This window comes from Stylophora pistillata, chromosome 1 (genome assembly GCF_964205215.1).
Source record: "Stylophora pistillata chromosome 1, jaStyPist1.2, whole genome shotgun sequence".
Taxonomy (NCBI): domain Eukaryota; kingdom Metazoa; phylum Cnidaria; class Anthozoa; order Scleractinia; family Pocilloporidae; genus Stylophora; species Stylophora pistillata.
Genome location: NC_142519.1, coordinates 37029707 through 37056100, shown reverse-complemented (window position 1 = coordinate 37056100; position 26394 = coordinate 37029707). Strand labels below are relative to the sequence as shown.

Here is a 26394-nt window from a genome sequence, read left to right as displayed (position 1 = left end):
AATGTCACAATGTATTTCAAATAAATCAACCTGTTGTAAGAACAGTTACCGCATTTTTCCAATGTCTATCAATCTATCTTATAACATATAGGTATCATTTTTTGTATGGTAGTAATTTTAAGTTTCTTTTATTTTGTAATGCCTTGTTTTATCCTTTATTCATTTCATATTTCTCACTTTTCTCGATGGGACTGCTTCGAACACAGATAGTATTTCCATTTCTACTGTATCACCAACATTAACTCTATTATCATCATATTCAAGTTGTTCAACAAAGAGAAAAATGGCTGGTTATTTTGATAAAGAATAACCCTGATTAGTCCACCATGGATTATCAAAGTGAACCTCTTTTTTCTTCTGTAAATAGCATGTGATTCATTTCCGTGCTTAGATAACGCCGCAGTCAATTTGCCAACACAACAATCCTTCTATTCACATATCAGTATATCAATAAAGCCCACACAGATGTTTATTGCTGGTATTAGATTTATGCGCAAATAATAAACGTAAAGGCAGTCTCATTGATAAAAATTTAACAGATATTGGCCAGCTCAAGAGGAAGATTAAGCATCTGAAAAGCAATTGGCCAAGACACGGAACGTGCTCCATGCCAGTTGAGTTTCCTCAAACTCCCAGTCATCATTTCGGGGCCATTTCGGGGCGTCTCGCAATCCTCAGAATTAGGCAAGTTTCTGCCTATTTAAATTTTCTAGACTTGACGAGGTAGGCACCCGATGAAAAAGATGTTAAAAAATTGTTATTTGTTTCCACTTTTGCGAAACATTTCGCCAAGTGTCAGTTGTTTGTCTTCAAACAAAACTTTTGAAACTTTCATTCGGATGAAAGGAATTTTCATGACATATATATGCATACCACGCTATGAGGATCTGAGTTTAAGCTGCGGTAAACGGACGGGCCATTGCGAGGTTTACTTAAATAAAGAGCGGATGGAATTAAAACAGAGTTGTCGCTTAGTATGCTTAAGAATATTAAATTTTTCATCCCTGCACGCATCAGTTATGTTTGCCATCCAGATTTCCACTGGAAATGGCCCTTGCGTTGCATTCGAAATAGAAATTGTCAAGTGGGGCTTGGAATGAGAAGAGCAATCAAAAACATGGTAAAAGCGAGGTACATAGCCTGTTTTAACACGCCGTATGCCACATGCCATATGCAATAAAAAAGGAAAACTATTTTAAACCCTGATTAAAAAATGCTAAAAATTATGATAAAAGCGAGGTATATAGCGCTATGTACCTCGCCCTTACCATAATTTTTAGCATTTTTTAATCATATTTTAAAATAATTTTCCTTTTTTATAGCACACACGTACACTCAAATATTAATCTAAATATATTAGGTATTCCTGTTAATTACCTTTAGACCCTAAAATCACACAGTACGCTTGGGCTTCCTGTGTGAAAACTAGATACACCATCGTTAGAGGAAATGCTCCCTAAAACCTTCACGTGAAGTTCAGCACAGACATAAGTTTCTAAAACTGAATAACCTCACGTTTCTAAGCACACAGTCAGACTGAATAACTTCATGTTTTTGTTGAATAAGTGATTTTAATCTAGCTAATAAGAGCTGACTTTTAAAACCGAGGAACTCTGTTTTCAGTCGAAGGCATTTTCCTGTTTCTAGAGTTCTAAGGAGAAAATTGATTTTTGAACATTTTTAGAGGGTGTACCAAGTTTTTGGAGGTTGTTCTGTTAAAGAAAAGTGGCAAGGAAAACCACGCCTCGAAGCAACAGAATAGGAAATCAACAATGCGAACGACTCAAAATCCGTGTTTCCGCGGCAAAACCTGGCGCATACGTATACGTTATTCAGCTCTGTCAGTCGTACGGTTCCGGACACGGTTCCGGACACGGTTCCATAAGTTCACGAACTTTAGTCGCAAAAATAATTAATCCAGCGGTTTAACAAACAAAAATATGAGCCTCCAATACATGTGAACAAGAGATCGCTGCAATGGCGGCCGATCAAGGTAATGGCGTTGCGTGGACAACATAGCGGATAAATTAGGTACAATTTTACGCTTTATCTTCAAATGTCTATGATAATCAAGGCACACGACAATATATTTTTTTCATTTCTTTATTTATTTCGGCAAAAATAGTAGCAAAGTAGCGATTGATAGCTTTTTTATTGTACTCGCAATTTTGCGACCCGAGAATAATTTTTTAGTCGCAAACGTAAAAATTAAGTCACAAATGCGACTGTATTGGTCGAGAGACGAACCTCAACACTTACTACGATGTTTAATATAATGCAGATATTAGGTAAAGGATATGCAAGCGGTATATTTTGTGATGTTTAATATCGTCGGCATCCGTTCGTATCGAGAGACGAACCTCAATACTAACTAGATGTTTAATATAATGCAGATATTAGGTAAAGTATGTCGACTGCGGTACTGCGGTAGCAGGATTTGATGAATGATTTTTCAGTGGCCGGGTATTCTGAAGTTTAGCCGTGTTTCTTTTTTTTTTATCATGAGCCTCATTATTACCTACAAGTACTTACTAGAAGTGTACTCAATATTAGCGATACTGTGTTCTTGCAGTCAAGACCTTACATAATGAACCAAGAGCATGTGCCGCTGTGGGACAGGGAGGATTGTTATCGCTCTATGAAGCTATGTCTCAGCAGTATGGCCTGACAAGCGGACAGGTATGTTTTAAAGAATATTGCAAGAGATTAGTAAGGTTCATTTTGATCAAAATTCAAAGTTAGTGGTATTAAGAGATTTTTACGGGGTGATCATGTGGAAAAAATCACAGAAGAAATCATGAGGAATCTCAAGTCACAGATATCACTATGAACTGTTAGTAGTTTTATGACAATTCCATGAATTTCTAGTGAAAAACCCATTAAGATCATTTCGTGGCCCATGAATACTGCAAAAGGAAAAACCATGGGTTTATTTTAAGCCCTGAATTTTCCATGAATGGGGGGAATTTTTTCATGACCCATGAATTTCTTTTGAGCCTACTTTCATGACCCATGAATTTCCCTTGAAAGTCACCAGAATGAATTTCATGACCCATTAATTTCTTTAGAAGCTTACCTCATGACCCATGAATTTCTTTAAAGTCTACTTTCACGACCCATTAATTTCCCCTGAAAGTCACCTAAATGAATTCCATGACCCATTAATTTCTTTAAAAGCCTACTTTCATGACCCATGAATTTCTTTTAAGTCTACTTTCATGACTTAATTATTAGTTTCCTCAGACAGTCACCAGAATCAATTTCATGCCCCATGAATGGCAATCAAATAATTCCAAGAAATCCTCAATATCTTGAATGTAAAGGTTTTAAGACAAGGAGTAATTTTAGAGGCTTAATGCTTTGGTTCACTAAAAGGTATGCTATCCAAAATGTACAGAGATATACATAGTCATACATGTATATATGTGTTTATCATGAAATTTATTATTCAAATTAAGTTTTAGTAAACCTTAACATTAATTTAATAGGCATTAATTTTTTTCATAAGGGAGCAGTCAATTATGGTAATTTCAAATTGTCACTCCTAGATTTGCTTTCTAACCTCAAAGGACTCTTGGATTCCATAATCATAAAAGTTTGTATTGTAATGCAAAAAGTCTCATGTTGACAGATGTGCCAAAATCATAGAACATAAATATTTCATAAACATGGGAATGCTTCGAAATGTGCAGAATGGTGATCATCTGAGTATATCTTATATTTCCTAAGGTGGTATCCATCTGTTTTAATAGTGAGGGTAAAACACAGTCATTTAAAGTCACATTCAAAGTTGTGATTGGTGCGCACACGGCTTGTGTTATTTCTCACCTTTGCTGTGAACACAACTCGAGTCAGGGTCTCAAGTCTTTGTTTCCTCTGCAACTTTTGGCCACAAATCGTTCATTTGTAGTATGTTCGATTCTATATACTCACCCCTGTCCCACTTTTCTTTCTCAGAGTCAGTGTACTGTTATCACACATTTTCAAGCATGAGTGTAGTGTCCAAGTATACACTGTAGTTTGTAGTTTTTTTTGTTTTTAAATTTTTTAGCTTTATAGTTTTTTTATTTTTATTTAATTTTTTAGGTGTAAAGTTTATAATTTTTTTCAGTTTCAATTTTTCTGCTATTTGACTTATTTTTTTGTAGTTTTTAATTTTTTTTCAGTGCCTATCTTGAGGGGGGGGTAGTTACTGATATTATTATAAATTATCTGATTATCTTGTGTCTAAAACCTGTAAATGAGCTTCACAGCTAAGTGTTTTGTAACTAGAATTATTAAAAAAAAGTTGATTGTGCTTTTTCAGGTGCTGATAACAAAACAGGATGTTTGTGATAAATACTGACTGGATTAAACTTGAGATCAACAGTGAAGGAGTTCATCTCTATGAACTGTATTCCCATTATAAATGAGAATGATGTGGTACATCATCTCCAGGCGTGGATCTAGATTTGGCTGGGGTGAGTACAATCAAATCCATTTTACAGTTTATGGTTTGAATCTATAATTGGCTACAAAATTGTTGACACATTGATCTTTTCAACTCCCAATTGCTTCAATTTTATTTTCTATTTCTTTCAATTTTATCTCTTTTGCCCTTGCTACAGTAAGTTCACCATTTTCCCCCTTCCCCCCCCCCCCAAAAAAAAACAAACTATTGTATTGTGATTTCATGAACATTTGGCTAACATTGAATAGAGGGGAGTGGGGCTCTGTTAATTGTTTAGAGTGCGATGGAAACAGGACTGTTACTCTTTACAAACATGATGTTTCAACTAATGTGAATGCTGATTGTAGGGGAAAAAATAAGATTGTGTATTCTGATTGTTAAGGTGAGGGTAGACTTGAGAAGAACAGTTGTAGACAGTCAGGCCAAATGACATTTTGACGACCTCAGCAGAAGGTCATCTGATCATCAGAGTCCTTCTCAGGAATATATTCAGCTGCATGATCAGACTACACTGTATCAAATCATCATCAATAATAATGCTCAAATAATCAAATAATTATACTATAATTTGATTTGGATGGATATATATAATTTTATGTACTTTCATGACTGATTGAAATACCACTCACAGTTCAGACATTCAATTGAATTTCAAAGTCAAGTGTGGCAGAGTTTGCCTTAAACAGGATGACAGGATTTTCTTGAACATATAGATGGACTGCAACATCACTTAATAACGTTATTTTTGCCTCTTTGATCAGTTACTTTTTATTTTACATAAGGGGAAAACTATTGAACCTCCACATTCATATTCTCTACTCTTGACAAAATTTTAAGTAGATTTCAGTTGAAGCAATACACCTTTGCCATAATGGCGGCGGCCGAGTGAAGACTAAAACTGGTGCATAGGGACGAGGCCACCCGGGCATGGATTTGTGCACTTGTGAGTGCTTGTCAAAAAGTTTCCTGCACAATTTATTAATTTATTAATCCAAAAAGCTTTATTTCTCAAAGAATCGACTACTAATAAGGCTCAAGTTAATATGTACAATGCCATGGACTACTAGGGGATATCGCGACTTAAACGGTTAATAAATATCCTACTTCAAGTTTCCCAAAGAAAAACTCGTGAGAAAGCAATGGCTTCATGCAATCCATCGAGAGGAAGGAAAAAGCTTCAAAGTATTGGACTCAACCATGGTCTGCTCGCACCATTTTAAAATGGAAGACTTGAAGAAAAGTATTGTGGGAAAAATATGCCTTCAAACCAATGCTGTACTTCGCCACGCAAAAGGAAGCCTCCACCTCAAAGATTCACTAGTAAAGCAACTACTCATGAATCATCCAGGGCTTTATTCATGGCGTGCGCACTCGGAAAGCAGCATAAATGATAAATCAAATGAACAGCCACAGAGTCAGATTACAACTGTAGAATCTAATGAAAAGAAAGTCGAAAATGAGGCAAAGAGAAAATATATCGAAACTCAGACCGATTTGATCGAGTCGAAGGTTGCATGCATTCAGAATGATCAGAGTGTTGTCGCACTTGTGAAACAGTATAAAATGAGAATAGAAGAGCTCTAAAGAGAAATAGAAAGCATTTCAAAGAAGAATGAGTGTTTAAAAAGTAGACTTTTTTCTATTGAAAGATTTCGAGCCAACAATTCTGCTGTGTCCTGCTACACTGCGTTTCCTAACAACGCTGTTTTAATGGAAATCTACAATTATCTAGGCCCCAGAATGTGTTATATGATTGTTTAATTCCACTCTGGTAAACAGAGGCATCTTCTGAAGTGAGTAGCTCCACATACCAGACTCAGGGAACTTGATGGGAACATGTCGTTTAGCGGTGGAGTGTGAACTTGTGTTGTTTGCCGAGCGTAGTTGTCTTCATTTAGAATAAAGATTATTTGGATCAGGATCAATGATGTTTTTATCCTTTCCGCTCTTGATGTATTAAAGGACCCTAAAGTATAGGAAATTAGGTCAATTTAAGTGTAAGTAATCACATTTGACAATTTTCTCAAGCAATCAAAACACCTCGAAGTATGCATCTTGTGCTCGAAACTAGCCTTTTCACTAGCTCTGCTTTTGTCTTTAAACCTTTTGCTGGGTCACCTCTGCCCTTCAACCACAGTCTCAAGTCCTCAGTCTTGAATTGTGAGAGATTTCCATCTCCTAAGGAAGCTCCAGGAATGTCATTTTTGGTTAAAAAGCTCGAGGAATTGTGTGAGTTTGTATTCGCGTCGCCATGTGTTGCCCGGGTGGCCTCGCTTTCGTGAAATTATTCATAACCAGTCTCAGACCTCCATCAGATTTTCTGCCATTATGGCAAAGATGTATTCCCTTAGTAGGGGCATGTTTTTATCTGTAGAACTAAGGAGAACACAAATCAAACCACCAGTTATTTGAAATGATTTTGAGTTGAAATATTTTTTTATTAAATTGAATGATTAATTTTATCATTTTATTATATTTTTATTATTAATATTTATACTGTTACAGTAGCATATATACATGTAGGAAGGTAAATGTAGCTGTTAGGTTACTGTATGTGCCTATGCTGTGTGAAATTCTCTCTCATTACTTAGCAGTAGACCACAATGTAATGGTAGTCAGACAGCTCAGTGAAACACAAAATGGGGAATGAATTTTCTAAGAGAGTGAGAATTTGCCAAAAATGCTCCTTTTTAGTAAAACACTCACACAAACTGCTAGTCACAACAGGATTAACAAGAAGAAGCAAATAAACAATTTCTCCTTTTATGAAATGTACCATCAATTGGCTAGGATACTTCTAGGTTTCAATATTAAGTTTTTAAGAACAGGTTATTACAAGTTATCTGTCTGTCTCCTTTCATATGAAAAGTAAGTACTTGATCTTGCAGCTGCATGTGGTCTGTGAAATATCTCTGCTCTTCATGACTCATAGCAAAAACTCTATTTCAATAAAAAATTCTTTATATTAAGCTCTTTAGTTTTTGTCTCCTAACTTTCAGAAGCTTCAAAAGGTTCTTTTTTACTATTTAATTCTGAGCTCTGAATTAGTTTTGAAATTTGGGATCCTGTTATTTGACAGCTGGTATTTGTGAAAAATTTCTGGCCTGCAAATCTAAGCTTGTTTAAAGCCTAACTAGATATATTGTACATCCGCTATTAGAAACTCAAGGCAGCTGTATCAGTAATATTTTTTATCCAAATTAAAAATTTGTGGTAGGGTCTTTTTAGCAATTTTTTGACGAACTCCTCCTCACAACATTTGAATAAGCTTGTTACCGCCGCATGGCTGTATTTGTTTCTTTTGTTTGTTTTCCCGTTTGTAAGCACATTTTTTTCTCTCATTATCGCATTCCTTTTTTTTTTCGCCTTTACGTAATCAATATTCTGTTAGGTGTTTTTGCATAATTTCGTCTCGTTAAGGCCCTTTTGCATGCATCTCTTTTAAGTGGACTTGTCATGCAGCGTTTTTTCATCGCTACGTTTCATTTATCCAGTTCGCTTACCGTCTTCTCCGCTTCTGACTTTCGTGTTCCTAGCCATCCTAGTCATACAATGTTTCTACCGCTCGCTTCGCATCGCTTTCGCTTGTATTTCATTTTGTGAAATCGATTAAACGACATGTAGCGTGTTGGACGTTTGACTACAATAAAGCCATTTTACTATCTACATATTGAGCAAATTCTTTCACCTTTACTCAGCTTGGCTTTCTACTTTCTTTCTTTTGCTTGTAGCAGATTAACATAATTGAAATTAAAATTGGTCTTCAAAAGGTGTCATTTATTGGTATGAATTGTGCTCATCAATTGAAAGTAATTTAATAACTTTTTCACCAAATAGAGATGTAAATTAAAGCATTTTATGAACTGCACATTCTATTCTAGAATTTTTTCCATCATATTTGCCCCAGAGTGTTTTCAATATTTGTCAGGTGCACTTAAATGTTTAACTGCCATTTGCATCTTTCATTTTACACAATTTGCTGTGTTTGCCCTTTTGTTATAATCACTCATTCCAGCAAATGGTGTTATCAGTTATCTTAAAGTTTCTGCTTAGGAAATTTCCTGACTTGTTTATCATTTTGGAACATTCATGAAATGTTTTTTCTTCTGTTTCTCAAAACTCTTTCAATATTACTTAACTTGCTTTCAAGTCAAAATATAAGTTTAGTTAGCTATATTAGGTGGATGGCATTAAAATAAGCAGTTTTAGAACCTTTTCACATCCACCCCAGGGAGGGTCATTTCCTGGCAAACTCAAGGGGGAATGGTGCTCTCAACATGCACAACTTCTGAAGAAAACCATTTGAAACAAAACTGAAATTTTCAGAATGACAAGGACTTAGCCCGCAAGCAGACCATCAATTTACAGGTGCTTCTGCCTGACTTTGCCAGTGAGGCAATATGAGGTCTTAATGAGCAATGTGAGCTAATGAGAGGTCTTCAAGGGATCTAGCAATGATTGTTAGTGTCCCAATGGCATTGGCCAATTTGTCACTGTCCAAGTGTCCCAATAACATTGGCCAATTATTCACTGTCTAAGTGTCCCAATGGCATTGGCCAATTTGTCACTGTCTAAGTGTCCCAATGGCATTGGCCAATTTGTCACCGTCCAAGTGTCCCAATGGCATTGGCCAATTTGTCACTGTCTAAGTGTCCCAATAACATTGGCCAATTATTCACTGTCTAAGTGTCCCAATGGCATTGGCCAATTTGTCACTGTCTAAGTGTCCCAATAGCATTGGCCAATTTGTCACTGTCTTAGTGTCCCAATGGCATTGGCCAATTTGCCGCTGTCCATAAGAGTACATACAGTGCTGCTTACGCAGTGATCGAGTCACAGACTGATAGAATCAATTTATTTGACATTGATATTATGCTTAAAACAAATTAATTGATAGTAGTTAAGTGTGAACTGTACTCTTATCTACAATGATATTCATTTTCACAGTGATCAAAATTTGTTCACAGCCCACGGTGCGTCCACAACATTTTGACTTCTGTGATGACAAATATCATTGTTGATAAGTGTACAGAACACACTAAACCACTGTTGATTTGTAAAGTAGATGGCTTGCCTTGCTCAAGGCCTTAAACTTGCCCATGTTTTAAGATATGCTTGGCCACAGTGCTGATAACACGTCAGGGCCAGAGTGTTTGCAGGCTAGTGGGGTCTCTTCTGCTGTATGAGTGTTGATATCATTTGGAACTACACAACACTGAAGTTAAATTGGTAGAAATCATTTGTGACCATTAAGCAGTGATTTCCTCCCATGGGCATATATCATGATATGTTTTTTGAAGCAGAAAATCATTGATTTCTGAAGAGAGCAGATAAAACTGGTTTCAGTGATAATTTCTGTTGGATATTATAGCAATTGGGAAATGGGGAGCATAGGATGAAAGGCTGTGTCCTTTCCCCTGGCCTAGTGGTAAAATGTCACTGTCTCTGGAGGGGTTGGGTGAGGGGGAAAGACAGTGTAAAAAATTTCTAGATACACTCATCCATTGCTGTAGTTTCATTCAAGTTTTCTTGGGCTGTACATCTCTGTTTTGTTTTTAGTGCACGGGACAGTATGCATGCACCTATCATTCCACTTGATACCTCATGTATAAGTTATTCTTCATAATTACTCAGTCTTGTTTGGTCTTCATTATGCTCAAATTGCAAAAAGAGGCAGTGTGCACCACCCATCCACTTGATCCCAGTTGCATACATGTAACTTATTCTTCTAAGATTCTCCATGTACTGGAGGACTTGTTGGTAGCCACATAATGAAGTGGAACTGAAAATGATTTGACAGCTGGGTTGTCAGAAAGCTGATGTCAGTAAGCTATATGTACATTATTGTGGAATTGCCATGCCAAAGGAACCAAAGAAATTGTCCAATTGTATGAACAGAGTAGCCAAAAAACATGAAACTCATCATCATAGACAACCTAAATAACATTTTGTTAAACAGTTCAACTTAAGGCAAAGTCTTATGTAGAATCTAGCTCAGTGAGAATGTAGTTAAAAGCTAGACAATTGACTTTTCTAACACTGTCACTGTCTCCTTCTCTTACATGCACTTTTCTCACAACTTGATAAGATGGCCTGGGCACCAGTAAGTAACATTTTCAATCACAAATCCCTAATTCAGTTACCTAGCACCATTTAGAGAGGTTAGTTGGCACAAGAAGTTGTAGTTAGTGAAGACAAAAATTTAATGTTGAAACTTTACCTTCTGTTTCCCGGTTATTATCAATTCCAAGAACCCTAAAAAATAATTATGTATTAATTTTAGCAGTTTCCTTAAACATGAGAGGCCCAATTGAAGTACAGCATGTACATGTTTATTTTATTGTCAAACTTTGAGAACATTACCTTTAATTTGTCGATCAGCAAGTGAAATGTTTATATTATGCTCTGGCATATTGGAGATTGACCTAGTGTTTTAGCTTGTCATGCATTTTTTGGCATTAGTACATAGCTGCATTGTGTCAGCCTGGCATTTTTAGCTTTTAACCCTTAATCCCAAGATCTGATTGCTAATTCTCCCCTCTAGCTGCTACACATTTCCTTGTAAATTAGTTACAAGAATTTGGTGTTAGATCACAATCACAAATTCTACTTGATAAGTTTTGAGTATTCTCTTTACCTGTTAGCTGGATATTATTGAATATTATTGGGGGAAGTTACATGTTGATCACTTCTTGGAGTTCATTAGGGTCCACCAATTCTAAGCACAACTTATCATAATTTATCTTTAGTTTCCTTGGTGACTCTGTCTTGGTCTGAATTAATCTCACTCATAGGATTGTTTGCTGTTCCTGTCAATGTCTATGTTTATGTTGATTCCAAAGTCTTGTTGCGTGCTCATTGTAAACAGTCATGCAAAATACACTCTGTACGAGCTGTTCTTCTAGTGAAAAAACTTTGAAATTTTGTTACAGAAAGCAGCCTAGTAGTGAAAGTCTTGTTTATAATCTTAGTCAATGGACTTTTAGAAGAGATTAACAGATAATCTCAAGTGTCCTTACAATATCAGTAAGCAAATTCTCCACACTGTTCACCAGTACGGTACTGACTAGGAGAGTTTGTGGAACGATCAGTAGCTTCTGCAGTTAGTGATCATTTGCTTTATTCTCAGTACTGTAATGTTTGATTCAGCAGTCATATTGTAAGAAGAATTAGATGCTTGTCACCCACAGGGTTGACCAGCATTCAGTGTTCATCAGATCGTAGGAGCTGCAGACATTACTTATCAGTCAGAGAGTTTTTAGCTTGATGTGACGCTAAATTCTCAAATTCTCAACATCTATTTATCGGTAATCAAACGATGCAATTTGAATGAAAAGAACGCGTGGAAAAATTTTTACTGACAAAAACAAATTGTGCACTTTTTTGATCCAGCATAAAATTATAGGCGGATTCACGCTGACGTCATTGTTTACATTTTTGCTCATTTGCTACGGCTTTGCGTAAAGAAGGGAGCTTGTTAGATACAAATTGACTTCAGGCAGCTAAAGAGCTAGAAAACCTTAGTACATGGTGAAATTTTTAGCTCTTTGGGTGTAATATTCAAGGAGAAATAGTCCATCAAAAACTGCAAAATTTCTGGGTGGCGAAAGCGCTAATGAGCTCATACATTCTATGTAAAATTTTGAGTTTTTAAACCCGTGTTGCACAAAAAGTATTCAATGCATCAGGCTCGTATTCATTGGCCGAGTTAATAGTACTTTGACCTTTCGATATTCAGAACTGATTTATTTTTAGCTCCATCAGAAACTGAATTGCTTATGCTAATGAGGCAAACATTGTAAACAAGGATTCCCCTATAGCCACTGACAAAATTGAGAGCAATCACTGTATCCTCATACAAATCTGCAGGTGTTCTAAGCATGTATGAATCTCAGCTGTAGATAAAATTTTAGAGCAATTTTCAATTGTGTGCTGAAAGTAATACGCAATTGCTTTGGGGTTTTACTTAACTTTCTCCTGTGACTTCTTGATGTTACTGTAAATGAATGAATGAATGAGTGAATGAATGAACTGTTAAGCTTCAACGTATAAGTACGTAAATGTGGATTTGATAATAACGTGACTGTTATTCCTCTGTTCTTAAAAAAGATTCGATTCTCGTTGTTTTCATCAGGTGATAGGTGTAAAGGACAATGATAGTTTATCTTCCTTGCTATTGGTGAAACTGAAGTCAGATTTGCTGTTGATATTATCAGATGTACAGGACATTTACAGCGGCCCTCCCGACTTGCCTGAGTCTCGCCTTCTAGACACATTCAGGCCAGCTGACGTCAGTAATATTGAATTTGGAGAAAAGTCACGTGTTGGCAGGGGAGGCATGGAGTCTAAAGTAAAGGTTTGTACTTCCAATAGTTTAAAGTGCCTATAACCCCAAAAATTGTTTTTGGCCATATTGAATCTCTCTATTGCACTGAGCAAAATGCCCCAAAAATTTTTGTGTTTGCTTAAAACCGCGATTTTTTATGATTTTTCAAAGTCAAGTTTAGTTTTCGAATGACCGAGTGAAGCAGAGACTGGGACCAGTGACGTCATTCCAGGCCATCGGCAGTGGGGCTCTTATCTAATCTCAGTCAATATTATACGTTCCCAACGAGATGAAACCTTCGTTAAAGCCTTATCTGGTAAATTTTCTCACCTTTCTCTTACTTTGCTCGCTTTCATCTGATTTCGTTTCCTCCAACTGATTTCACACGTGATCAGTCGGAAAGACGCAAATTCCAACTCCATCTTTTCACAAACTTTGTTGCACAGTCTTGCTAGTCAGAGCAGAAAACATTACTGAATAATCTTCTTCTTGGAAGGGGTTGGAACACATGGCCGAGTAGTTTGTAAGCTTCCAATGTGCACGCTTCAATTGCACAAAGTCAACTACTTCCTTCTTCTCTTTTCTTTCTCCGGGTTATCTGCCCCATAATAAGGTATTGGATTAAGTGCTATTCTTTTTTCTTTGTTGGGAGTGTTGCTACAACCGAAAACAACGCACTTATCAGGCATATCCGTGAAGATACTTCATCCAGTCCTCGAAGCAAACTCATTGGAAAGCCTGGAATGACGTCACAAACTGTGCTCGACCCAGACCCATCTTGATAATCTCGTGCCTAGGTCATGTTTTGAAAAAATGCGATTTTCCACGACTTTGAAAATTCATAAAAAATGGGGGTTTTAACCAAACAAAAATTTTTGTGGCATTTTCCTCAGTGCAATAGAGAGAATTAATATGGTCCAAAAAATTTTTCGGGGTTACAGGCACTTTAAAACAAGTTTGCAAAGAGTATGAAGGGGGAACTTAAGAAAATTGACCGTCCATGAGCGAGGATTGTGAGAGCACCGGATACTCTTAAGGGGAGGTCAGGTAAATTTTATTGGAACGCAACATTGAAATTCCCATACGCAAGCAACGAGTTGTCATTCAAAAACATGGTGAAACAGCAGTCTCTTTGATTCAATAAAATCACAAAAAAGTACAAACGAGAAAGATGCTAAATCTTGAGGTAAACCTCAAGGAAGGCAGACAGGTACTGAAATTTAGCAAAATCCTTTCAATTTTGGACTATCCGTACACAGCTACGTTTTTTCAATTATCCTCTGAGTACATTTTAGTTACCGTATGGCCTATAGTGCCGTTTTGAAAATTATCTGTAGTTTGAAACTCTCTGTTTTCAGTGGAGAATTTTTTCGGATTAGTGTGGAAGCAAGGCAGAACGATGACAGAAAGTCACAGCACGGTGTGAACGGGGCTTTATGCTAAATTTAGTACGAGTCATAAATCGTGTAGAAGATATCAACTTTTATAAGGCCAAAGTAGGTAAAGAACCACCCACAAAGAAATTCCATCCATCCCCTTCTGTAACAGAAAGTTTCTATGGAACCACACAGCATGATAAAAGGACCATGGATGAATTAAAAATGAACTTAAAGAGAGACCTTTCTATGCAAATCATGGAAACCCCATGCCACCTATATTCTACATATTAGCCCAAAAAGATATTCTACCCCAATCACCATTACAGCAAGAATTGCCTGATTTCTTGCCAGCTGATGATCCACATTTGGCGTACAGTTTTAATGTGGACATTGAAGACATTACCGAGCATGAGAATGTTAGAGCAATAGTAAGCCCTATCAAGTCAAATCCAGCTTCACTACATGACATCACTTCAAAAGCTGATGCAATTATTGACAAGCTCAGAGTACAAGATGATGATATCAAGAAGATCGAAAAGGCTACAAGGGATCAATCAAATTGTAAACAATGGTTTGTGGAAAGAACCCCTAGAATTACAGCTTCACAATGTAAACGAGCTCTCATGAAAGAGACAACTAGTCCCACCAAAGCTGTGAGTGAAATCCTTGGCTATAACAACAAGATTCAAACTGGATGCATGAGAGATGGCATTTGTTCTGAAGGGGAAGTCATTGAACAATATATGAAAATAACAAATAACAAAGTACAAAAATCTGGCTTTTTTGTGTCAAAAACTCATCTCTTCCTAGGAGCCTCTCCCGATGGATTGATAGATGATGATGGATCTATTGAGGTGAAGAAAATCCACCCACATTACAATGAGACATTGGAAGCAGCATTGAAAAGACTACACATTGTCAAAGATGTAGATGGATGTTTAATTGCTAATGAAAACCATAAATATTACTATCAGATGCAACAGCAGCTGTTTTGCACTGGTCAAAGATGGACTGACTTTGTGGCTTCTGATGACAGTCATTTGTTTGTTAGAAGAGTGGATTTTAATGAGGATTTCTGGAATATTAATTTACCAAGACTCAAGAAGTTTTTTTACAACATACTTTTGTTAGAGTTAGCTTATCCCAGAGTGAAATATGGCATTGAAAGAATAGGTAAACTGGGAATTGAATTTTCTACTCTTGCTTCATTGAGACAAATTTAAAATTGTGTAAGTTAAGACTGTCACAGTATCTGCTTACATTAGTGTTAAGATAATAGGATTGCTTTTGTATAACAACAATAGATATTGTCTTTATTTATGACCTCATTGGGTTTCAATTTCCAGAAAAAATCTAACCAAATGACTGGATTACTTTTTGAGTAATCATATTGACTATCAAAATATGTTGATTATAAAAATGTTAATTGTGAAAATATTGAGGGGCCACAGCCAGGATGAAACAGGGTTGAAATTTGAAGTCTTCGTCATTTTAGCGAGAAATTGTTCCTTAAATTTGGAAAATGTTAATGTTCAAATTACAGCTGTTAAACTGCCCGTTTTGTATACAGATATTGTTTGTAGTGAATCAGGTACTTTCCTCTTACTGTCTTAAGATAGATGCTTGAAAGTTAACCAGATATGCACACACAGTAAAAATTTGTTCAGCTGAATGAGCCATTGAGAGTGGAATTGGTTTACACAGGATCTGAAAAGTTTTGATTCGTTGGATAGCTCTCTCAACGTGTATTCTTGCCACTGCAATCTTCTCTGAGCGCTTTCCCTCGTGTTTTTTTAGTTGTGATCTGCCTGTTCCTTTAAAATCTGGAATAGTAACCTTCACTCCTTTTTCTTCCATTTCTTCATTGATATCAAATCCTCTGTCAGCCATTAATTCATCCCCTGCCTTTAGGGTAGCAATAAATTCTGCACTGCTTGCTGTGATGTGTTTGTCTGATGTCCTGCCTCCCCATGCTCGAGACACATAAACAATTGCTCCATGTGCATTTATTGCAACTAGAAACTTCAAGGTTGTATGACTCTTGTAAGTTGAGTATACTTCTTTGCAGGCCTTTAATGAGGAGGGTTTCTGGGTAAAGATTTCAGTGCAATCCACAATAACTTTGAGGTCAGGGAATGATGAGAACTGATTTGCCTTTCCACATTCCTCATAGTCAGGCATTTGGCAGAGATCTTTTAAATGGAAATACAGCAGATTAATCCATGCAGAAAAATTTTTGCTGACACTTGCTTCACTGATTCCAAATCTCAACGCCAGATCTGGCAGTGTAAGTCCTACTCTTAATCTAACAGCGACCATGAACAACTCCTCCTCCCTCCTCCAATGGCAGCTTGGATGATGGCCCTGGTTTGTTTCCTAACTGACAGTCACGTAAAGCCATTTCAGATCCTCTTCAACATTTTTTTTTTTTTGTCTACACCAACAGCATTTAAATAGTTAAATAATGCTTTGAAGGTGTCATAGTTAGGGAGACTAGTCCAAAAATGAAATTTGTCATTGTCTAGCTTAATTTGATCCAATAAAAGACATTTTGCACGTAGCTTTTGATTTTCGTGCTCAAGTTCGCTCACTTTGCTCTGCAAAGAAGTGAGCTCTTGCAAAATGTCATCGCTTAATTCTCTTGACTTGGGATCCACCTGCGACTTGCAGTAGTCATGCTCTTTCAATGGGTGTTCTATTGGTAAACAAGCTCCCCATATTTCATGATCATCAACAGATTTGAATGATTTTCTTGGGCGACCCCTACTTTCCCCCGATACCTGAGAAAATGATAAAAAGATATGTTGGAAACAGTGTTTCAAGTATAAAAACTCAAACAAAAAACACTTATCAAAGTCATCGTGAAGTACTTACACTGACTCGTTTGCGCTTTGGTTTTAGAGTTTCAATTGCAACGAAGTCATCTTTGTTTGTTTTTTGACTTGTTCTGGTCTTTCGACTTTCAATTTCCTTCTTGAACTCAAATATGGATGGATTGTAAGCCGAATGTGCAGGATCATCGGACTTTTCTCCTCCGACGAAGTGAGCTGAGCACAATCGAGTGTTGTCTGTTGGTGAAAAATCTTGTCGGCGAATTCTATTTAACCAAGCATTTCTTCGCTTAGATTCTTTCGGAATTCTGTAAAACTTGAGATTTGGGTTTCTTTTCCGATTATTTGAGCAGCTTGGAGCACAGCAAAAGTCGTTTTTTCCCATGTAAATTACGATGATATATAAGAGTTTTGCAAACAGATATGGCGTCCTTAGCTTTGTTGTCAGACTGGTTACCCCCCAAGGCGCAAGGGATTATGGGGATGTGAAAGAAGAGAATTACAAAGCTTAGTCAGTGTTGTTATTTCATAATGATGTACCTTGTACTGGTTGGGATAAAAATTATATGGTTTTTGAAACATATTTTTTTTCCTTAACTGAAGGTGCCAGTGACACTCGGGCGATGGAATTTCAATGCAGCTGATATCTCCGTGCTGGTAAAGGAAATCTGAAGAGAAAATTCCCTCCAGAACTGGGCCCCTCTTCACATATTTTCAAACTCAAACACAAACACGAACAATTCACGTAAAGACAATATGAAAGCAATTATTCTTTGGACAATGCTGTGACGTAGTCTTAGATTGAGCATTAGACCATAAAAGCCAGAGAGATTAAGTTAAAGAAGTTATACGCAAATGAATGAGGGTGTTACACATGAAAAGACGACCCAGAGATCGTGAAGTAATGATATTGATTTATTCATAAATCAAAACCTTTTTGGTTTAAAATCCGACAATAGATAAAAGGCCTCAGTTGAGAGGAATAGCTCGGGCAATCCAGGAAGGAGTTTCTTAATTATTGTTCAAATGAATATGTGAATTAACAGTTTGTCAACCATCTTCTTAGCCACTGCTAAATAACGACGCCAATTTCCCAGACACCATCTTTGTGCCCTGAAAAAAAAATTAAAATTTAATTCAGTCACAAGTTTAATAGCCCTGTAGCATGTATATTGATCTCCTACTCTACTGTACCCGTGCAAGTCGATGGGGCGAGTATTCTCGTTTTATTTCTTCCTTCTCCTCTAGGCAAAAATATACTGTGGCCATAGTTAACTGTATGTTACATATTAACTACATTCCTTGACCTTGACCTTGACACTGGGATTGACGAGGACTCTCTTTCGGAGTTGAGTTGAGTTTTGTGACCTTTTCCCACCTTGACTTTGTTGATTGTTTTGATTGAAATGTAAGACTTTTCCAAGGCTTTATTTTCATTCAAATACTTACGCAACGTAAACATATATTTCATTTTTGTTGGAGGAGTTTACACTGTAGCTTCTCTATCAGAAAAAGCCGGATTTCTTATTTCACGTTAATTTTCCAATAGGAACAAAGTTTAGTAATCATAGAAATTAAAAAGAAAATGACTAGCTAGGTAGCAGGAACGTGGGTAGTGCTTTATGTAATCCATACATAATCTTTTGGCCGATTACTACGCTAATGAAAAACCTCATTAACCACACGTGCCTGACTGTCGATAGAGCTTGTCAACAGTCCCCTAACGGCAGTTGGAATTAACTCCGAATGAAGTAGCTTGTAAGGGAGTGGTAAGGAAGGGGGAGCGCCCTCTTCCTTACCCATTCCCCGTCATCGCTGTTTTTCCTCCCGCTTTCCTTTCCCTACCGTCTTCGACTTAAGAGCCTGTTCAGATGCTACTGTCGATCTGGCAAATGTTATAGATTTTCTTCAAAAAATTAAATTACTTCAAAACGATCCAGAGACTGGCACTATCTTTTCGCAACCTCCACTTATTTCATTCAAACACGACAAAAACATAGGCAATTTTTTGGTCAGAAGTTCATTCCAAACTAATGACCAACCCGGCACTTTTAAATGCGCTCGCGCACGATGCAAAACTTGTCCCTTCATTCACAACGCTGAGAAAATATCGGGGCCCATGCGATCCATTAAGATCACCGATCACTTCAAGTGCACCTCCGCCAACGTTCATAACTTGCACTTATTGCAAAAAGTTATGCATCGGCGAAACAGGAAGACGACTAGCTGACCGATTCCGAGAACACCTTCGCGTCGTGGAAAGGAATGACAAGGACGCATCTAAACCAGTCGCAAGACACTTTAATTTACCTAATCATTCTAAACAACATATGGCTATCTGCGGTCTTTCCTTACATTTACGCAGCACGGAAAACCGCAAAACTCTTGAACAAAAGTTAATCTTTCAAATTGGCACTCTTAATCCCACAGGTATCCACGAACGCTTTTCATTCCACCAATTTATTCGTGTTTTTCTCGTTGCCATGTTCCCACCAATGGCGTAGCTGCGCTTTCTGCATATAAAACCACATACAACCCACAATTCCTCCATTCGCTCTGACGAAAGGCTAACGCTCGAAACGTCAGCTTTTTTATTCGTTACGGTGGCCAATTTACTATTTCAAATTAGTTGATATAACCAATTAAGCATGAAAAAAGCCCAGCGAGGTTTAGTTTTTTTTTGTATAATTATATAGATCAGTGATATGTGTCTAATTAATCAGAAAAGTTATTGACTTTAATAGTTGGCTCATTAGTTCACACCAACCTGCTACTCGCTTGTTTAGGCCTAGCATCCTCTGTAGTAATTCTCTTTAACGTTTCGATTTCTTCAGTCATACAGTCCACTTTGTTCTTACATTTTCCCATGGCTATTTCCTGCTTTACCTGTTTCAGCAACACATCTTGAGTTGATTTACACATGTCCAAGAGGGAATACAACTGTTTTTTCATTCTCTGTGAAAGTATTATCAATATATTACGATAAACAGTCATAGGGGCAGTTCTGTCTGTTTCGGTTGCCCAAGCTCAGAGTGTTCAGAATCGATCAACTTTCCAGAGTAATAAATGATAACAAGGGTACTGCTTTACTGCGCTCTATAATTTGTCTGTACAACTTGTGACACTGCATGACAAGATGCACAGGATAAAACAGAGCAACAGAGCTCATTGATGCCGTCGGTTATCAGTAGAAAGAATCCTCATCGACAACTTAAAATATTTTTGGCACTTCTAACGGGCTGTTTTAATATCTTTCGTTCTGGTTTTACCCAAAGCGTTGAAACCTCTACAAAGCAGTGCCTATTTTCCTTTTTGTCGAGGAAAAGTGTGAAATGGAGGCGAGACTCACCAAGTGACGTCCTTTTTTGTTCTCCGAAGTTGGCGATCCTCTTCGGATATCTCCTTCTCTCACTCCACTGCAACAAGACCACATGAATAGAGAAGACAAGAAAAGTAGTACCTCGTCAGTAAAGTTTTTTAAAGACGAGTGATTTTGAAAGATGGTTAAGTTGTGAAAACGTTCCGACCACGTTTCCGTTATCACGAAGTTCAAGTAATGATGATAATGATAATGATAATAAGATAATAATAAAGATAATCATGATAATAATAGTTAAAATCTTAATAATTGACCACTCCCCCAATGAGGCTTTTCAGTGCTAATAGTGACAAATTGTAAATAAACTTTCATTCTAACACATCGCGCAAATACACTTTCGAAACACTTCAGATTCGAAGTCTAAATGACCTCCTCCAGAGGGTCAGGTTTCCACCACTGGATTTTTTCATCAAAGAATGTCGCCACGATATTAACAAACTTAAATTCAATCGTAGCACCAAATTTTCCAATCTCTCCTTTGAAGAGTGGTCGCCACTAAAAAAAACTAAAAAAACCCAGACAATTGCTATCAAAGCAGCCCACAAGGGTAGCGCAGTAGTTGTTTTGGAGGACCGATGTTTACTAAAAAGAAGCTTTGCGGCAACTTTCTGACACCTCTTTTAATCAAAAGGTTGACAAAGATCTCACTCTCACTAATCAAAACATTGTCAAAAATACAATTAACGAACTCAGCTAAACAAGCTAAATAAGAACATAGTTCTTGACAAGAATTGCCGGCCACAGCAAAAAATCTTATCATTACCACTCCTAGAACTTCTTCTATTTACTTTTCCCTAAAATTCACAAACCTAACAACCCAGGTCGACCCATTGTCTCGTCTCCCAGTGGTCCCACCGAACTTATTTCCAACTATTTAGACAACATCACGGCTCCCATCGTCAAAACTTTACTATCATATATCAAAGACAGCCAACACGCTCTTCAAATTTTTCGCGACTTTAATTTCCTCGGCCAAGGCAAACTTCTTTTCACTGTGGATACTACATCTCTTTATACTGTCATTCCCAATAACGAAGGTCTTCTGGCCCTCAAACAATTTTCTCATCAACGCATTGTTAAGGAACCTAGATCTGAAACACTACTTCGCCCAGCCGAACTAGTGCTTAAACTCAATTGTTTTTCATTCGGGGACAATTATTTCAAACAAACTAATGGCGTAGCCATGGGTATTAAAATGGAACCCAGCTATGCCAATCTCTTTGCAGGTTTTGTCGAATACTAATTTTTCAGCCAATAAATGGCCCCAAACCTGAACTCTGCAGTCGCTATATTGACGACTGTATCGGCGCTTCCTCCTCTACCCCGCAGAGAGTAGTCAGTAGTAGTAGTAGATACTTTTATTTAGCTAGGGTAACTCCTACAGCTACAAAAACTGATATCCTTAGAGGCCCTAGATAAAAGAAATATAAAAAATACTCAAAACTAATCCTAACTAAGCTAATAGAAGAAAAATCCTAAAAGAGGTTAAAATTCATTAAACTATTCATAAAAACTACAAATTACCATTAAAAACTTCACATCCATGATAATAAAAAGGTTTTTTCGTACATTCTAGTTTGATGGAGGGAAGACGAAGATGATTACTTTGCCGCGTCTTTCTCTGTACGATATCTCTATTAAAATAAAAGTGGTCCATTAAAAATTGCGGCCAGCGCTTATCTAGACATTTCTTCACAAGGTTTAACGTGTGAATCTCCCGTCTAATTCCCAGCGTATCATAATTAAGGTGAGCTAGCGCTTCATCACTGCTGTTAGTTTGCATGATAATCCTTGCCGCACGTCTCTGCAATTTTTCTATATTATCAGCATCCGTACGGCCGCAACAGTTCCAAACGGCTTCACAATAATCAAGAACAGGAAGAATAAATGATCTATAAATTATACTAGCAGTATTCATACTAATGCTCCGCCTGGTGCGGCCAAGAATTCCTATTCTCTTACTAACTTTGCTTACTACATAATTTACGTGTGTGTTCCATGAAAGCGACTCATCCAAGATTACACCTAGGTATTTATACTCAGCAACCCGTGTTAGCTCCTTGCCATCGGTATTCACAGAGAGATTAGCATTTGCTAACCAGTAGAGCCAGTACCAAATAAAACACATTCAGTCTAGCCTCGGTGAATAAAAGGGCTGTTGTCTAAAAGCCAGTCATTAACCTTGGCAAGTTCACTGGTAAGTGTACTACTTATTTCTTGGGCATTACTAGCGGTGAAATAAATAACTGTATCATCAGCGTACATCAGAATTTGGGCAGATCGTTGACAAACAGGACAAAGAGTAAAGGGCCAAGAATTGACCCTTGCGGGACACCCGAGGTAACAAGACATGGATCAGAGTTTTCTTTACCAAAACTTACGAGTTGTTTTCAGTCTGTCAGATAGTTTCGGAACCAGTCTAACTCAACGTCCTTAAGTCCATATGACTCTAGTTTGCTAATAAGTATTTCGTGATCAACAGAGGCGCTAACTCTGACAGTTTAAAACCGCAGTCAATTCCTTTCAACCAGCCCTAAAATATACCTAGGAAATTTCCGACAGTTCCTTATCCTTTTCAGACATCAAAGTTTCAATTAAAGAAAATGGTATATGCACTAGTGTGTATCAGAAACCTACAGACTCACACTACTTTCTGTATTCATATTCGCACCCATCTCATGTCAAGAATTCCATTCCCTTTTCTCAGTTTCTAGGACTTCGTCGTTTATGTAGAGATGTCACTGTGCCAGTTTTTCGAAAAAACGTGGTTACCCAGTTTCTGTCGTTCAAGTGAGTCATCATCGCGCCCAACTTATTGATCAACATTCAACACTACAAACGTCACAAAAGGAAAATTCCGACTGCATGCCTTACCAAAAAAGGTAACCATAAAGTTTACTTTAAGTATAGTACAAGTATACTGCATCAATAATAGTTATACTGCAATCATACTTCAATGGTACTGCACTTACTTAAGTACAGCTGCAGTACCATTTTTGAAGTACACTTTGAGTATACTGTTCGAGTGAAAATCATTTTCCTTGTTGATGATGTAGGGTATAAGTATACTTGAAATCTCTCACACAAATGTAAATCATGGTCAGGTCTGATTAAGTAGGAAAAACTATACTGAAAAGGTACTGAATTGCCTCAGTTGAAATAGCAGTGTCTTTACAGGTATCTGTTTCCTAATTTTCCGCGCAGTTATATTTGTTTGTTAATAGTTATCAACGACCGGTGTTAATTCATTGATCACTTCATTCTTGTTTTTCTCATCACCATGTTCTCACCAATAGCATAGCTCCACTTTCTGCATATAAACACACACACACAACCCACAATTCCTCCATCCACTCTGACATTAAGGGCTAACGCTCCAAATGCCAGCTTTTTAACTCTTTTACAGTGGCCAATTTATAATTTCAACTAAGCTGATAAAACCAAATTACCATGTTACACCCACTGACACAAGCACCACAGCTTCTTTAGAAACTACTACCTTTATAATTCCTTAATGTTCACATTTAGAAAATGGGGGAGAAAGTATGTTGAAGTTATACATGTTTTTACTCAGGCTGTTTGAAAGATGCATTTAGTAAGGTCAAATAAAAAATTTAGAGGAAGCATGATCTTTCTTTTGGTCAGGTTGATGAACCACAGTAATAAACTAAACACTAATATACTGTCAGAAGTCAGATGATGTTGTCATTAGTAAGCTAATGGAAAAAAATTAGTGGAGGACCCAATTTTGCCAATTAATTTAGTTGCAGCTGAGGCATTGTGAGTCAGTAAGTTAGTTGATAACACATGTGATGGTTTTTATTAAATTGTTTTTCACTGCTACTCTTGAAAATCATTTCTACAGCTGACTATGTGTTTACTCTTTCATCACCTCTTCAGCAAGAGTTATTGGAGGCTTGACGCTCATCACCATTTTAAGGATTTTCACAATTTTGAAAGGAATTGAATTAAGAAATGATCTTTCCTAAGATCATGTTAAACTTGGACTCTTGAAACCTTTTTAAATGGTCCCAAAGGTTGTTCTTTGTAGAAATCCAGACAAGTGCAGCCAAATCATCTATTTTTCATTAGCTGATATTGTGTCATCTCTATAAAAACAAAACAAAACTAAACTAAACTGAAAAAAAGGAAAATAAAAACACGAGGGAAATTAATTCAATTTTTCATATCCTATAATCAGCAAATGGTGACTGGTGAACAAGTGGTTCAGTTATTACAGAAGACATACTAATTTCTCATGACACAAATTTCATTAAACCAGCAGATGAAATTGAATCAAGCAAAGAAATGATCCTCACAAGTAGACTGTAATTTCTTATAAAAAATTGCAGAAAAGAAACCAGAAAACATTCAGGCCTCAATGCTAAGTGTTCCTGAAACAGTTATTAAAACAGTGCAAGATAGAATTTTCAAATTCTTGTGGAAAAATAAAAAAAGATGAAGTAAAATATGGTGGTGTGAACTTCCCAAATGTCCACTGTGGTAAAATCACTACACTAATGAGCTGGTTAGGCAGGTTTCTAGATTTCACAAATGAGACCCGGCAAGCTATGATCCCTAATAGTTATTTTAATAAATATGGAGGATTATCTTTCCTATTGAAATGTAATTACAACTCTAAGCACTTTGACAAGAAAATGCCTCTTTTTTATAGTGAGATGTTAGGCTATTTCAAGTAATAACGCAGGGGTTATCCTGATGTTTACAATAGTGAATTCATTCTTTGGAACAATAAAGAAATTACAACAGAGAGCAAATCCATTTTCTGGAAATATTTATTTGGAAAAGTACTAATATTAAATAGAGACGGTAAGTTCTTATCTCTAGAAAATTTTCAAAGGAAATAATAATGTTGAATCAAACTATTAAAAATTTTCAACTTATTGCTGCAATCCCAAACTATCTGAGGAGAAAAGCACAGGCATTAATTGCGGTAACACACAGAAATATATTAGAAGAATGGGATATTTTCTATCAGTCTAAAAACAAACTTATCTCTAAACTAAATGTAGATGTAAAGATTACCACAAATTACTTCAAGAAAAGATTAGGACAGAACCTTAACTGCCGTTAAAAGATGGTAAAGACATTTGGTGAACTTTGACTCTGGTTGGAAACAGATCTTACACAATTAAAACTTACAAAACAACAAGTGACAAGCTAAGAGGATTTGGTTATAAGGTTTTCCCCAGAATATAATGTCACTAATAAGGAACTCAAGCAATTCAAAATCAGAAATGATGACTATAATGCTTTCAATGCAAAAATCCTGATTCACTAGAACACACCTTCTTGGTCAGTGCCCTGTGAGTATTCAATTCTATCCAGAAATCATATAGTGGTTCAATATTTTTAATAACACCCACATAAATTTATCTGTTGACCAAATTTTACTTCAGATTTACCTCCCTGACCTGCCATTAGTGATATTACCTCCGACACCAACTGGATTTGCTTATTCTATTAACAAAAGATACATATACAAACTGTGGTCAAAATAATGAAAAAAATCTTAGTAAGTTACAATTTATACAAGGAAAATTGAGAACTTTATCTAAGGTAGTAAAATACAAATTAATATTGTCAACAAACCTTTTTTTTTTGCTTTTTTGTTCACATCATGTGTTATTGCAAAATAATAATAACAATAAAAAAAAAAAAGAGATGTGAATAATGTAAGTATTGTAATTGCCAGTGGTGTACTGTAAATACCATATTTAACTAAGTAAAGTAAACATATAATTAACCATAAGTGATATAGTATATTGTTATTAGTCAGCGCTCTAACAATTGGCTTGTTAGCTCTATTGGTAGAGTACTGCAGTAGTATCGCAGAGGTCTGAGTGGTTTGAATCCCGTACAGGCCTGATTTTTTTTCAGGTCTGATTTTCGCTATTGCATAAATAGCACTTTCTTAACTGCGAGGATCGTGCATCATATGTATCTATAACTGCAGTTCAAAATAATTATGATTATGAACTTCATTATATTCATCATATCCGATTTAT

At 36.7% G+C, this 26394-nt stretch overlaps 3 protein-coding genes and 1 long non-coding RNA gene across 5 annotated transcripts in view; 2 read left to right on the top strand and 2 right to left on the bottom strand.

Annotated features, from left to right (window-relative positions):
- The first annotated feature begins 1971 nt into the window (after positions 1-1971).
- LOC148742313 (uncharacterized) lies at positions 1972-17739 on the top strand. The gene is made up of 5 exons (XR_015999381.1): positions 1972-2031; positions 2573-2679; positions 4307-4460; positions 12585-12806; positions 17590-17739. It is a non-coding gene; the product is annotated as an uncharacterized LOC148742313 (long non-coding RNA).
- LOC148742315 (uncharacterized) lies at positions 12901-15378 on the top strand. Its single transcript, XM_088755248.1, has one exon. The coding sequence runs from the start codon at positions 14422-14424 to the stop codon at positions 15376-15378; it is 957 nt and encodes a 318-aa protein (XP_088611374.1). The 5' UTR covers positions 12901-14421.
- On the bottom strand, positions 15758-17447 carry LOC148742314 (uncharacterized). The gene is made up of 3 exons (XM_088755288.1): positions 17030-17447; positions 16594-16935; positions 15758-16519 (listed from the first exon to the last, which is right to left on the bottom strand). The coding sequence occupies exons 1-3, from the start codon at positions 17369-17371 to the stop codon at positions 15758-15760; spliced, it is 1446 nt and encodes a 481-aa protein (XP_088611414.1). The 5' UTR covers positions 17372-17447.
- A 144-nt stretch (positions 17740-17883) lies between the features above and the next one.
- Positions 17884-26394, bottom strand: part of LOC148742291 (uncharacterized) — a 356385-nt gene continuing 347874 nt past the window's right edge. The window contains exons 4-6 of one of the 2 annotated variants that reach the window (XM_088755271.1): positions 20336-20402; positions 19754-19941; positions 17884-18099 (exon numbers count right to left, since the gene is read on the bottom strand). In XM_088755271.1, the coding sequence (XP_088611397.1) occupies positions 18009-18099; positions 19754-19941; positions 20336-20402 (346 nt within the window). In that variant the 3' untranslated portion in view covers positions 17884-18008. Of the gene's footprint in view, positions 18100-19753; positions 19942-20335; positions 25775-26394 lie in introns of those variants that run through there. The other variant, XM_088755268.1, reaches the window with a different exon arrangement.